The sequence below is a fragment of the Ammospiza nelsoni genome, chromosome 5 (genome assembly GCF_027579445.1).
Source record: "Ammospiza nelsoni isolate bAmmNel1 chromosome 5, bAmmNel1.pri, whole genome shotgun sequence".
NCBI classification, from domain to species: domain Eukaryota; kingdom Metazoa; phylum Chordata; class Aves; order Passeriformes; family Passerellidae; genus Ammospiza; species Ammospiza nelsoni.
In genome coordinates, this window is record NC_080637.1 from 67,690,987 (window position 1) to 67,706,783 (window position 15,797).

Here is a 15,797-nt window from a genome sequence, read left to right on the forward strand (position 1 = left end):
CACTCCTCTCTCAAGCAGGCATTCACCCCAAGGCAGGCTCAGCCCTTGTGTTGGTCATCCCTCAACTCACCCATTCCTCCTGGCCGTGCCAGCACGCATACTGCATGGGATATCAGGCACTTTTTTGGGTGAGATCCACAGAGAAATCTCTGCCTTTCATTTGGTGGGAGTGAACAGGTCTGTGTGCAGCCCCCTGACGGGGTCTCTGGTTTCGAGATGACCCCAAGGTGTTAGAAAGTCTCTTTTTCCCAGTCCCAAGAGTGAAAAAGAAGATGGGATTGCCTGGCTCTCCTTCTCAAGGTTGTTTATTTGCTCTTATTTAATACATTGTCTTTGTGACCTGCTGAGATCTGTCCAGCACATTGGTTCATGGCACACTGAATGCCTTTGGGGTCGTGTTATCTTTTTATACTAAAAACTACGTGTACATTACTTGCAATAATTTTCCAATACCTATCGCTTATGTTAGACAGTCTGTCTGTACTCTAAACCAATTCAGAGCTGTCACCATCATAGCTGAGGATGGAGGACAAGAAGAAGGAGAAGGACAGGACATGCCCAGATTCCTCCATCTTGCCTCCTGAACCCTCATTCTAAAACCCCCAAAATTCTACATTTTCACCTGGTGATAAATTGACCATCTTTCTACTCAAACTCTCGTGGCTTGTAAATCTTCACACAAAGTTGGTAATTGGTAAATCGAAGGCACAGGTGTTTTTGACTCTGTGCCAGGGTCTCTCATCCTCCAGGGCAGCCAGAGGGATGTCCTGGGCTCTGACAGCCCCCAGTCTGGAGCCCAGCAGAGGGAAGGGCACACAGGGCTGAGCCACGCAGCCTTGCTGCGTTTCCTCTTCAATCCCACATGTGCCCAACAGCGATTTCCCGAAGCCAGGGTGGAAAGCAAAACTGAAAGCCTAAACAAATGCATATGGCATTCAGAGCCCAGGACACTCCTGCCAATTTCTGCAACTGATACGCACTCAAAATATTTACTTAGGAATTCTTAATTAAGTCAACCATTTGGTAGTGGTGTTCGGTTTCAGATGTGTCGCAATGTCACCACAAAATACCTCGGTGGCTCCTGCTAACAAAGAATACTCTGTGTGGATTTTTTTCTTTTTTTTTTTTTGTCAGAGGTGGTGGGGTAAGTTTTCTGTACAGTGTGCCAAAAAGCTGCACAACTCCTCTGCTGTTAATGGGGTTCGTGTGGCTAAATGCCTTCATTCCTTGCTGAAAACAAACCCCCTGTCCAAGAGCAGTTTCAGGTGAATGTCAGAAAGCGGAGCTGGGGTGGGATCACAGTGACCCTACAATTGTCTACCCAAGGTCTTGCAGCAGGGCTGGTTTGGTGGGAAGTGTGTGCTGGGCTGTTGTGCAGTCAGGAATGCAAGTGAGGGATGGTGCTGGAGGAGAAGAAGTTCTTGACACCAGTCCTGAGCTCCAATAAAGTGTAATTTGCCCAGGGAGCACAGACTGGCAGAGAACTTTTAAGGCAACTTTTTAGTTTTTTTAACCAAAAGGTTAAAATCAACTTGATTGTTTCACCTATATGCAATGTGTTGTTGGTTTAATCTCTTATTTTACATCTTTTGTCGTGTATTTGTCAGAATAGCATATTAAGCTCCTAGGAGAAATCTCAATACTCACCTGTGCCTGTGCAGGAGCTTGGGGACAACTCCTAAGATTGGTCAGATACTGCTCTTCATCTATAAGTAGACAGTTCTCTTTCATAATTTTATCAAAATTCAGATTCTTTTAACAATAATAAAATTTAAATTTTTTTCCTCTCATGTGCTTGTACAGCTGTCCATTATAAGGATTTACTTTATATATTTTCCACTCATGCAAAGACTCTCTAAACTGCAGTTCACATGATGATCTTCTTATATGTAAAATTAATCAGAAGTTGCAAGGACATGATAATATTTGAAATGAATGATATTACTCGTGCTCAAGTTAGGTGAATGCTCGCTTTTGCAAACATAAAATGGAGAATCCAGCAAGCCAACCAGGAATGAGGAGTACATTTCTCTTCCAACAAGCAGTTCTTAAAACTCAAGTGGCCTTAGTGCTTAATTTCTGAAACATTTCAAAGACGTTTACTTTTATGACTGGCTTAGAATATCTAATAATTTCCATTTCACTTTGTGAAAAGGGGAGCTGGAGTTGCTTAGGTGCTACAGAGGAGATACAACTGTAACAGGAAATACATTTGGAAGGAGAAATTTCTCTTTTTGTGACAGGATTCATCTGTCTTTGCACCAGTAAGCCAGCAGTATTTCAGAAAATAGGCTGAAACTTTTGTCCCACCGCCCTGTTTTTCTGCTTGCTGTGACACAGTTGTAGTTATTTTCTCAAATGATAAAACCCCTGATGTTTCAGAATTCTTATGCAGAAACCAAGCCTTCCAAAATCGTGTTCATCAGGTGTAATTTGATGGAAGTTTGAACTGCAAGGTCCAATCCAAGCCCAGATCTGATGGGTTTTTCTGTTTATTTCTGTGTGGGTTTTCTGTTTGTTTTTGTTGGGTTGTTTGGGTTTTTCCTGTGTTGTTTTTTTTTTTTGGGGGGGGGGGGGACTGTTGTTGTTCTTTTAAATTTGGGCATAATTCTGTTTATAGATATTGCTCAATTTCAGTGCTGCTGTTTCTCTTGCATTAATGGCATAGGCATGAAGAAATGTCAAAGCTCTCCATATGCCAGGCCCTGGTGCTGATTCCTTAGGAAATGTGCCATTATTCCACTCACTCTGTTTGTCTGGATAAGGCATGTGGATGGTGTTTAATGGAGCAGCCCATGTGGGTGACCCAGCAGAACACTCTGAGCTGTGTGGAGACTGTTGTGGTGCAGGATGGTTGCAATTACTGTAAACTGCATCAGAAATCTTAACAAAATGCCACGCTCAGGAGTTTCTGGTGATAAGGATCAAGGCAATTTGCGCCACAGAGAAAGATTAGATGAAAGAGGATGCCAAAACGTGGCATGGAGGATCTGCCTTTTGACAGCTATAAATTGAATAAAAGTAATTTAGCCTTCAACCTGCCAAGGGGCAGGAGCTCATCACAACCCTCCCAAATGTGTGATGGATGCACAAACTGAGGGACGCCACAAGAAATGGAGGAGAGGAAGCTTGAAATGCTGTTGGGTGCATTTCTTTAATAAAAATAAAGCTTTCCAAAACCTCAGTTTCATGATTCAGCATTTCTTTTGGCAGTGTAACAATTTAAAAGTAGGCTAAACAAGTCTGAGGGAGTATGTTGGTAAGTTCAGGCCAGAGAGGGGGAAGTTTCTGGAAGTAATAGAAAAACCAAGACCCCTTCCACCCCCAATAATTGTAGTTTAATTGTTATAATACATTTCACAAGCACACAATAATTATAATTATAATAACATAATACCCTCACAATACCTTCTGAAGCAGGTATGACTGTGCTTATTTTCTGGATGAATAAACTGACCCACTGTATTAAAATATTTTGACCAAAGCCTGCTCCAAAAAACAATGGGAGCCCAAAGAATATATTCTTTAACCTAATTATGAGACAGCAGGGACATGTATGAAGGAAGCAACTTAACTGAAAATTATATGTTTAGATGCTGTGGCCAATTCTTGCTTTCCTTTGTTTTGAAAGTCGTAAGGATTTTGCTGCTCAACTTGAGAATAGTTAGTGGAAACTGTGGAAACCCAGCAGTTCAAAAAATATTGTCAGGAAGTTATGGCACAGTTTTATAAATTTTTTAATTTTTAAAAAAGTATTTCTATAACATACAAATAATTTTTAGGTGTAAGTTTTGCTAGTAAGTTGGTGGCATGGCCTCAGTAACTTGGTGACCATCAGGCAGCTACAAGACCAGAACTGGGTGTCTTGTGCATGTGCCAAGCATCAGATGGAATTTTGAATGCCTTGTGCATGTCTCTTTCTTAGGAGACAAATACGGATTTGCTCAGGGCTAGATTTTCCTGGAAGGGTCAGTGTCTGAAGCAGCAGTGGAAATGGGATTCCAGGTGGGAAGGTCTTGCAGGAAGCCTGGGCACCTGGTCTGTCCCAGGGAAATGGGCAAAGCCAGGTGGAGGGGATGGGGCAAGAACGGGGCACAGCATTTTAGTATCCTCAAAGAGTCTATGATTCTGAATTTGACACATCATTTGTTAAGGTAAAATGCTTTCCTTTGTATTTTAATGAATATTTTCAGAATGTCCATCCTACTTTGTGTGGAAAGTGGATGAAGTCAGAGAGAGAAAAGCTCCATGACCTTTCAAAGAAAATAACACTTTTACTTCTCAATATTGAAAAGTGTGTGATTAAAAAAAAAAAAAGTACTGATACTTTCCTCTGTGATTTTCATTAGCTTTTGAAGCCATAACATAAAGGTCATAAGCCACTGTAAAGCGAATCTTGTCCTTGTATCAAACATAATACTTTTTTAAGATTATCGCATCTCTTGGAAAGTCCCAATTTAAAGACATAATTATTTAAATTTATTATTTTTTTTAATTTTTAAGAGGAGAAATACTTTTTGCCAGGAAAAAACCCCTTAGCTCAAAACCTGCATGAATCTCAGGGACTCTCTTACTCCAGCTGGTGCTCCAGCTTTGTTGCTCAGCATCCAGAGGAACACAAATTAAAGCTGCAGATCTGAGCACTCCTGCTCCAACACTGGGAGTGGTCAGACTGAAACTACTTTTTGTTCTTACTTCTGTTTAATAGGCAGAACAACAAGGCATGCACCTGCTGGGTGATCCCTTATTTCTGTATCCACAACCCCCCTGCACTGCCATAAACAAAAACCCACCAGTGGTGAATTTCTCATGGACTGTTAACTTTGGAAAAAGTGCAAAAATACCTACTAAAGGCAGAGTGGATCATCATGGAATATCCATTCCACAGGAATAGCAGTATTTCACCCTCCTTGCTCTGGCTTTACTGTATCCTATTGAAATGATAAAATTAAACACTGATTTAATTGAAATGCAGCATTTATGTAACTTTGCAGTTACCTTGTGATGAAGTTGACAAATTCTTTTATAATTAGCCTTTAATTTTAGTCAGCATTTCCCCAAGGGAGCATTTCCAGTGGGAAATTTTTAACACTAAGATGAAAGGCCTGGGCTGGTGTTCAAGGTGGGAAGCAGGATCATGGGCAGTCTGTCTGTCTGTCCAGAGCCAGCTGAAGCATCTCCATGGGCCTGGAGGGTACTCAGTGACCAGAGGCATCACTGAACATCTACCCATCTTGTCCTATTTTGTTCAAGATATTACCATTTAAAAAGTAGGCTGTAAATATGTTGAAAAATGAGCCTGTGAAGATGTTGAAAAGTGAGCTGGAAAATGAAAAATAAATGTTCTCAAGTGAAAACATATGGCAGGTGCAAGTTATATGCAAACTTCCTAATGAATTCTGAAAATATACTTTAAGAATGAGAGGTGCAAATGTTTCTAGCCTGGATGGCACATATTAAGGACAACTTCTATGCGCTCCATTATGTTTGCCAGATCTAAAAGCACAGTTGTGCTGGAGAACTTCATTAATCATTCAATAACCTGAGCGTAATAATGGGCAAGAGAGTTGGTAGGGTCAAGTAATTTTCTAAATTGTGCTTAACTTTTTCAAATGAGGGGTGAATGAACTGGCTGCAGTAACTAAAACACTAATTCTGAAACTGAATTCAAAGTAATTTCAGAGATTTGTGGATGATCGCTTATCACTATATTTCGATTTTAAATAAGTCTGTCTTTCCACATCTCACAAGCTGATGTCTGGAAACAAAAGCGCCAAAATTAAATTTCTTTGTTTCTTCTGGCACAAACCAGACCAGGAATTACTGCAAGATTTCCAGGCTGCTATACCAGACTGTGCCAAGTTGGCATAATTACAGGAACTCAACCTCCGACCCTTCCCCTTTTGCACAGCGCCCTGCCAGCCACACAGCAGCTCCTGCTCACCTCAATTTGGTTATAACGTGTCTTTCTGCTTTTCTCTTCAGAGCTTTGTCATCCGTGGTGGCTTTAGGAGCTAACATAATCTGCAACAAAATCCCAGGCCTGGCCCCTCGGCAGCGCGCCATCTGCCAGAGCCGCCCTGATGCCATCATTGTGATCGGCGAAGGGGCACAGATGGGAATCAATGAGTGCCAGTACCAGTTCCGCTACGGGAGGTGGAACTGCTCTGCTCTGGGAGAGAAAACGGTCTTTGGACAAGAGCTTCGAGTAGGTAAGGGTGTCTCTGTCCCTGCAGTGCTGTGGGGATCTGTTTGGGATGGTTTGCTCTTACCTTTCCTGCAAACGTTCATAACTTGGAGTTCAACAGGACAATTGTGTGTTTCCACTCAGTGAAAAGTCACTGGCAAGAGACATGGAGTCTCCAGTGGTCTGTAGATGGAGTCACTCATATCTGTGCAAATTTAGGCCCAGCAATGGCCTCAGTGCCTGCACAGCCATCCGAGGTCACAGCCCATGAAAATGTTACACGTTGTTGTGATACCTGTGGTGAATATTATGGCCAATCAAAAATTCACAAAAAGCAGCTAAGAAAAATCCCACTGGATGGATAATTTCAAACCGAAGACTGGGAAAGGGTGGGGGACAACACAAACAACAGTGATTCTTGCTCTCTTTGTACTGGAAACAGGTAAAATTGTCAGTCCCCTCTTGATCCCGTGTTTCAGCTGCAGGCCTGAAAAAACATGGGAATTGAGTATGAAAGATATCTAAGTCATGGAGGAGCAGTTGGCATCTCATCATACATGCTGAGGGGGTGTCAGCCAGTAAATTATTCTTTGTTCAGACTTCCCAGAAGTTTAAGTAATGGGAGAGTCCCAAATAGTTGATGGAAGTACTGTGCGTGCAACACAGGCCTTCCAATATATGGCAATGATACATTTTAGTGTTGCTATCATACTGCAAAGAAAATACTGCAAGTGATTTGAGGCAGGAAACATAGTCAAAGAAAATAATACATGGCCTTGGCCTGGCAAGCTGCTAGCTGGCAGAAGTTAGATCAATACCTTTTCATTTACCCTATGTCTGGTATTATTTCACAGGGGAGATTATGTAAATTTTTTTCCAGCACTGAGGTCACTATTTTCCTCATCACCCAGCTGGGTATCCTTAACATATTCCTGACCTTTCCTCTCTCCCCCAAGGGCTGTCCACTCTCCTGTCTGCTGTTCTGGGTTGGGATAACATATTGTGCTGTGTGGCTCTCTCAAGGGCACTCAAAGTCATACCATCCAGCTTCTCAGTGGGGTTGTAGCCTATACTTCTTGTATCCCATTTTTCTTTGGGTGATACCTCTTACATTCAATGGTTTGGGTGAGTCTTGTGCTTCCAATACAGCTGAGTGTGGTCAGACATAATATCTCATTAATACTGTATGAAAAAAGGCATAACATTTAGTTTCATCTGTGCAAGGAGGTGTTGACTCACATGGTGATGCTTAGTGGTGGTCAAAGTGTCAGGGTTTTTGTCTGACACCCTTGTGAAATGAATGCCAAAAACTGAAGTAAGTTTGGGTCAACAAAGGAATGGAATATTTTTTGAAAGAACATCCAAATCTGAGAGTCTGGCTGAGGTCTGGTTGTGTTAAGGACACAGTGGTTCATCTGCAAAGTGTTGTAAGGGAATAAATCCATTGGCATTGGGCAATTGACTTAAATTTGCAGAGGGTCTGTCATATTCTGTGAGCTTTACATTACATTCTCAAGGCATCATATTCAGCGATTAACCTAACTTTTGACTTCTACCTTCAAATTTAAATGAGCCAGAAAGAAAAATCTAGTGACTTGTCTTGACTGTTAGAAGCATGGTCTGGTCCTCCTTGGCTGGTATTATGTTTGTTTAATTTTGGTTGGTAACCAGAATTACCTTGCTGTCAGAAAATGTGCATCTGCCAAGCATTCTGTGCTTCTTCATGCTCTGTTTTCATCTGCCAAAGCTTGCAGGCATGCCCTGACCTTAGATAAGTGAGTTGTCTTACCTTCTGTGAGATCCCTTATGGCCTGAGAAGGGCCACTCTGGAGGGTTGTACAAGGATAGGTGTCATCTCAAAGCTTTCCAGTGAAAAGGCTTCCACCACTTCTGCTCTCCTCTTCAAGCTGAGGATCTTGTGCTGCCTCACCACCTTCATCACTGTGTTTGTGGGTAGCAACCCTCTTCACCAGAGACTCCTTTCATCCTCCAAGACTTTGCAAATGAGGGCACTTCAAATGCCTAAAGAGGATAAGCTGTAGTTGTGCTTTCAGTCTCAATGTTTCTATGCAATGTAAGAGCTACAAGGAACAGAAATTTTTTGTCATTAGGATGGACCAGCTATCAGGCTGGTCAGACTATACAAAGTTGGAAAAAACGAGGGTTTTCTTGAGCCACCGTTCAAGCCATATTTGCCAAAATATTTACCAGATTCTTGCCCTGTTCACTGAACCTGGGTGGTTCCTTGCAAGTCTGAAATGACTGAAGTGGAATTTGGTGGGTTCTTTTATGGGTTAACCCAAATGCAGATGAAACTTGGCAGTTGCAGCTGAGTTCTGCTCTGACATTTGTTGGGTGTGAAACCACACAGACTCTAAGAGTTGCAGAAGGTTTACATGACCCCTTCCAGCCGAGCCAGATGAGCTCCATGCAGGTCTGTAAAGGAACCTATAATTCACAAGTCTTTATTTCTTTTATTACTGGGGTAGCACCCAGAGATTATGAGGTCATTACCTAGGAAAAGGATAGGGTTTAGGAAGCAGTGTTATTACACTAGCAAGGGGGGAAAAGGTAAAAAATGGACAAAGAATTAAAAAACCCAACTACTTAAAAGTACAAATATTCACATGTGTAACAAAACATGTGTCTGACGCAGAAACACTAAACCAGCCATTTGGTTCTTCCTGAACACACTGGAGAAAGGACTAAAACTAAAAAAGACAGGCACGTTTTTCACTTCACCCCAAAGGAAAGCTTTGTCCCAGAACCCCCTGGGGGAGATGAACACTGAAGGTGAGTTATTCAGGTCTCAGGTTGGGAGGGAAAGTAATCAGTGATAACATATTAATCATTCTCTTGCTGCATGGGAAGGAGAGGACCTGCTCTTTAGCTACTGACCAAGCCTCTACCACCACACTGACAAGCACGGAGTTATGGTTATTCTAACTTGTATTTTGGTGCAACACTCCCCCTTCAAAAATCAAAGCCAACACTCAGACTCATCTAACATGAGGTTTCTCCAACAGATGTACATCTCTTTCTACCATCACCTCTTGGGTGCCTTTATGTTCTAACCATGCATGTCTTCCACCCACCACCAAGCCAGAAGACCTGACACAGGGACACATGTCCCCCCTGGTGATTTCCAGGGATCCTGCTGTGCCAGGAGAAGCTCTCAGTGTATTAGCTAAGCTCTAAGATGGATCGGTGAGGAGTTATTTATTCACAGAGGTACTTCAGTGAATGAGGGCTGCACCACCAATACAGTACATGGAATCTATATTAAAAACAATTTAAATAGTCCAGGGGATGGAACAACAGTTGCAGAAATCATGGGGCATTCATGTTGATGTGAAAGATTTATAGCAGCCAGACATAAAAGTGACAGAGAAATTTAAATTACTAGCATGAACAAAGGCTGTAGCATGGGATGAATTTGCCAAGCATTGTGTATGCATAGCTTATTTTGATATATTTATAGCTGGGAACTCTTCCATAGTCATGCCATCCCCAAAGAAAGTCAGTCCTGCTCTTACTTTATTCATGCTGTCCTTGTACATTTTTGTATTTGTCACTTTCTTATGCTGACAGTGGATTATTGTGGCTAATTATTTGTGCATTGACCCTTTCCACTGGAATGCTTTAAACTGAAGTGCTTGTGAACAGGCAGCTCTTACCAGTGCTAAATCCAGGGCAAAACTGAGCTGTTCTGGTGTTTTGGAAAATATATCTGTCAAGATATCTAAAGTGATCTGTACCCGTCTCCTTTCTCAAACTCATGATGTGGAAAACGAGCATGATTTAGCAATATTTGGTTGTGTCACTGGTGCAGTGGTTTGGAAAATCATTATATTGGACACCTGACAGGGAAATATTAACAAGTAGACCAAACCTAAGGGAGTTCTGAAGTTGATTTTGTTGTTTGTTTTTTGTTGTTGTTGTTAGGATTTTTTTTTTTTAGTTATATGTTTTACCCTTTGTTTTGATCTGTAGTTTTCTGGTGTGTTGAAAGGAGGCATCTGAAGGGAAGTTACAGCTCTGCTTGCCAGGGGAGGTTTAGGAGAAGAACATCTTGAGTAGTTTCCTGTCTCTTCCCATTAATTTAACTTTTGATCCACTCTCCAGGCAGAAAGGGGGAGGGATGGGAGAAAGAAAAACCCCACAGTTTAAGCAACCAACAAAATCTGTGCATGGATTTTATTAACTCCCAGGTGAAGGAGACTTTTGGCAAACACAATCAGAACATAAAGTTCAATTTCACAGCTCTCTACAAGCATGGACTTGTACATATGCACACATAAACCGGGAAAAGGATGGATAATTCCAAACAGAACACTGGGAAAGGCAGGGGGACAACTTCTGAAGGAGAGATACTCATAAACAACAGAGATTCCTGCTCTCTTTGTGCTGGAAACAGATAACATTGTCAGTCCCCTCTTGATACCATGCTTCAGCTGCAGGCCTGGAAAACCATGGGAATTGGGCATGGAGGATATCTGAGTGATGGAGTCATGGAGGAGCAGTTGGCATCTTATCATACATGCTGAGGGGGTGTCAGCCAGTTAATTATTCTTTGTTCAGGCCATATATAGGCTAAATTAAATTTGGATTCCACATATGAATCCAGTAATTTTTATTCTGGGCTACGATGATGGTTTAACCGAGATGCCAAATGTTCATAAAAACTTCCTACCAAAAATGGGAGGAGTAGGGAGGCTCATTATTCTCCAAAAATGGATATTTGGGTCCAAGCAGATGGATTAATCTAGCACAGTAGTGTCTAGTGTGGTATGAGTTGGCCAACTTGGGAAGCTTGGCTTTCAGTGTGAGCAGAAAACTTGGGACACATGAAGACAGGCGGCATTCTTAGGAATGCTTTACAACCATAGCTGTGCTTTAATGCTATCAGCAAGTCAATAAAGGGAGCCATAAATGAATCCAGACAGCTTGCTAAAGTAAGTACATTGCTAGCTCACTTTTTGCCTTTATTTTCTCCTGCCATTTCTTTCTCTGCTACTTTATATTCTCATTTTCAATTTTTTAAAATCGATTTATGTTGTTTGTTATATGTTTGTTAAGGCTTAGTAATATTCATATATCAGGTTGACTGTATGTTTATTATTCTAACATCTGCGTATTTATTATGGGAAAATCTATCTTTATGAACTTGCACTATATCCAATAAAAACAATATGGGGGAAAAAGAGGAATTGTACAGCTGGAAACAATTTGGAGGGGGAAAATGAGTTGGAATTAGATTATTTTAAATATGATACAGAGCAGGGTACACACTTCACCGACGGAAAGGCCGTAATTATCTTTGTCATAGCAGTAGGTGCTATGATTGGTTTAGGCATTTGTCAGCTATGGGAACCTCAATTGCACAGTGGCTTTTGGACCTAAAGTGGAAAAATTTGGGGTTTTTTGTTGTTGTCGTATAGCACGGGCCCGGACAACAATGTTCTTTGAGCATTCAAGCAACAGAGCAGAAATAAATCTGTTTTCAGTAATTTGAACTGGATTTCTCTGTCGGTGCTAGGATGTAGTAAAACCCTTCCAGTGTGAGGGGTGGCTTCTGAGGGCACGGCATCAACTTTCAGCTCCTGGTGCAGCAGGCTGTCTGGGATTCCAGGACAGAGGTGCACAGGATGCATTCAATAGGCTGCAGTCTGTACTGAGGATGTGTGCAGCTCCAGAAGGTGATGTATGACCAACACAAACTGTGTCTTTATTGCTCATGTCGCCAACTTGGAGTGACTGCTGGTGTCCATTTTCCACGTGGAGTCATTGCATTTGCCTGTTTGATTTAGTTAAACTATGAATACCATGGCAAACAATGATCTGTGGCTTAAGCAAGCATAACTCTTAATAGAAGCACAGTGGTGCATAATAAGTTGGATATTTCTTGGTTATTTGGAGAAGGAGAGTTTTCTCATTATTAGCCTAAATGGAAAAAAAACCCCCAAAACTAAAAAGACATGCATGATGAATCTCCACCCCTAGCAGCTAGATAATTGGCAGGCAGTAAAGAGACAAAACCCCCAAAATCTGTGGAATTCCTCTGCATGTTCATTTTGCAGGAAAGATTTACCACCCTGCAAACAGTCACTGCAAAGCCTCCCCTTAAAATGTCCCAAACAGCACCTTTATTTTCACAAGTGGCATGTTGTTGCTGGAAGAAGAAACTAAAATATATTTGACCTTAAGGAGGTCCAATCTATTTGTTCTCAGTTATTAGCTATATATAGTAATATATATAGCTAGTAAGTATAATAATACACAGAATATTATATATATAGTATAATAGTATACTGCTATTATATAGTATTATATATTCCTTATGTTAGAAGGATTCTGGTGCGTCAGGGGCTGTCCCACAAGTTGCCTTAGAGAGGTAGAAAGGCCATGCTGGAGCTGAGCTGCTCCACCCAAAGCCCCGTGTGCTGGTCTGAGTTATTCTACAGGCAGTGAGAAAAGTGCTCAGAGGCAGCTGCCTTAGCAGAACAGTTTCCTCAGTGCATTTCTTCTCAGCTGAAAGCTGAGCACTGGGGAAAAGGTGCGATAATGCAGCAATAACAAGGCAAAGCATGTGAGAGGGCATTTCAGTTTGCATTATCATCTTTGAGGGAAATTGAGGAGTTGGTTCAAACTGTTCATACTTTCTTACTGTTGAATGTTGGATAAGCTTTTCACTATCACAAGTAACAAGGTAAGACAGTAACCCAAACCAGAAAAGGAAAATAAACCCTCCCAGCTGGCGGTAGCTGAGGTTGTGAAGGAGCAGTAAAAAGGTTATGAAACCCTGAAGGTGCTAAGAATTTTACATTTTAAACTGAGGAGACAGGTTATTGTGGGAGTGGTAGGTTAATGTCTTAATGTCTGTCACTTGGATATTTTTAGAAAAAGAAAAATATCTTTTTATTCTAAGAAAGTACTGTTGTATTAATGAAACATCCTATTTTGACAGGATAGAGGATTCCCAGCTTGGTGAATCAATTTGAACATTTGTGGATGATAATTTCTCTGTGTTTTAAAAATTTCTTAGATGTCAGAACCTAAAAATGATTCAGGGAGGCCTTAGTAATGTTTTCAAAGTACATTGTAAATCATAAGAGAAAAGACAAACATTAATGGACAGTACCATTTGTAAATTATGAGTTGACCGAAATAAATTTTGTTTTACTTTACTAGAAAAACTGTCAGTTTGCCACATTAATTTTATAACCTTTATTTCTTTGCCTCCCTATAAAAGAAATAAAAGCATATATAGTCTACAGCATATAATTTCCAGCCATGAACAGACAGATGTTTATATATCTCAAATTATCTTCTCCACTTCCTTGTCTTTTTGTAAGGTTTTACTGTTCAGTTCAAGTATAGCTCAATTGTATTTTCTCTTCCCTCAAGGGCCCTGTGTGTGAAGAATAGTATAAATTCTCTTAAATTAAAATGTTCTTGTTGCCATTTAAATATTTACCTATTTGGCAGCAGACTTTCTTTAAAAGGCAGAAATCCTTATTCCAAACACAGCACTAATATGGTAATACAATTACTTGGTGAACTGTGTGTGGCTTGCAGCTGGATGGGGAATGGTGGTTACTGATCTGAATGAAATCTGGAATTTCCATTCTAAGGAGAGGGCTTTTGTTTCATTCTGTTTCATATAAAAGTGAAGATTTTCTTGGAACAGGTGCTTTTCTGTAGACATTTTCAAATTTAAATACACTGACATACCTGACTGTGAAGGATTCCATTTTTGTTTTCAGAGCACTTAATTTTAAATTTGCTCCATGCATTGATGTAAATTAATGCCAAGAACTGTAACTTGGGAGACTCAAGTCTCTGGATCACTGCTCTCACATGCTTCCATGGGTTTTCTGGGATGTAAGGGCCCATTACCCTGCACAGCTTGGTAGGAAACATCATATGGAACAACACCCTGTCTTCCTATGACCCTAAACCTCAGATCTCCTGAAAAACCAATGGACTGGCATGGGCATGGGGTTTAACACATTGTTTCCATGGTCCAAATCTAAATGGACCTTTTTATTGTTTGCAATTGCTCCATTTAAGTGCCAGTATGGAAAATAAACATTTTTTGGGGGAGAGGGGAGGGTACTCATAAGTTTTGGAATTTGATCATCCTACTTGTGTGCTTGGGTGTGGTGGAAAGGGGGCAGGAACAGGTGATGGGGCCTTGGGTCTGTGATGATCATTTCCTGCTCAGCACAAAAATCTTCCTTTTCTCTTTTAGCTTTGTCTGTAGCTATTCAGGGTAACATTTTCCATATTGCTTTTCTGGTTTCCCTTGGGATGAGTCAGTCCGAGGTCCTGTGGAAAAGATAGTGTACAAATTCTAGGCTATGGTTTAGTTGAGTTCTGTACCAAGATTTGGACACAGGGCTAACTTTGCATAACAGCTTTAAGCTTGGCATTTCCTTACTTCCAAATGCCTCCAAGGAACATTAATGCTCATTTAGTGTCATTTTTAAATATTTTTATTGCTGAGTATAATTGTTCCATAGCATGCTGATTCATTAGTTACTTCTGCATCCCAATCCTATTGGTCAATGACTTAGAATGCAATGCATGCTTAAGACAGGAAGGCAAATGACATTAAAAGTCAAATAAAGTGGGGCTGGGCTCCATCCAAAAGGACAGGGGCCAAGTTCTTGTCCTATTGCTGTCAGTAGAAATTTTGCCACTGGTTTCACCAGAACCACTAAAAAGTCTCCTGGCTTTTGGTTGTGAGCAGAAGTTGAAAGTGAAGCTGAACTTCACAGAGGGATTCAGCTAAACCCCAATTAGTTAAATGACAATCAACCATACAACATCTGACTTTTTAAGTACAGAGCAACTTTGCAAAGAGGCAGGTGCTGCCAAGCCTTGCCATGAGAGGGGAAATTCTTTGTGGAGGGTGACAGGGAGTGCAGGACAGCACCTGCTGGTGTGTGATGCCTTAATAACTCAGGGTTCCAATGGCTCTGGAGATTCCCTGAGCTTTACTACTGCGGTTAAGTGTGTTGTCAAAATCTCTTCCCTAGAATTACAGATGATAGGTTTGGTCATCTAGTCCAACCTCTACACCAAGCAGGACAGGCTAAACATAACATTAGGCTCCAGAGTTACATGTGTAGCAGCATCCCTCCCTTTCCTCCTCTGTTCTTAGGGATAGGTTCTGTTTGGTAAACGATCTGTTTCTAAACTGAAAACTTGAAATGCAGAGAGAGGCGTGTACAAACATTACAAAAAACACAGTGTTTGTTATCTGCACATTTTGGTTTGCAAACAAATATTTTAGCATTCAGGATTAGACCACTGATCCATGCAGTTTGCCATCGTGCCTCCAGTCACGAGCAATTTCTTTTCCTAACAAACTGGCTGGTGTATTGCAAAATATTACATCTGACAAATACCTCATTTTCTAATTGACAAAATTTCCTTCGTGCGTATCATGCCTGACCTTTTAGCATTGGATTAAATTGTGCATGACTGTAGTTTATTTCTTACTGATGTTCAGACTGTGAAGAATAATATTTTTGTTACTGATAGAAGAGGAAAATTAAAAAGAGAAATAAAGCAAGCAAGCAAGAGAACTCTATAATCTGTT

At 40.9% G+C, this 15,797-nt stretch overlaps 1 protein-coding gene across 2 annotated transcripts in view; it reads left to right on the forward strand.

Annotated features, from left to right (window-relative positions):
* WNT7B (Wnt family member 7B) overlaps positions 1-15,797 on the forward strand; it is an 89,355-nt gene that overhangs the window by 43,944 nt on the left and 29,614 nt on the right. For both annotated transcript variants that reach the window (XM_059472390.1, XM_059472391.1), the window contains exon 2: positions 5,986-6,212. In XM_059472390.1, coding sequence (XP_059328373.1) covers positions 5,986-6,212 — 227 coding nt within the window. The remainder of the gene's footprint in view (positions 1-5,985; positions 6,213-15,797) is intronic.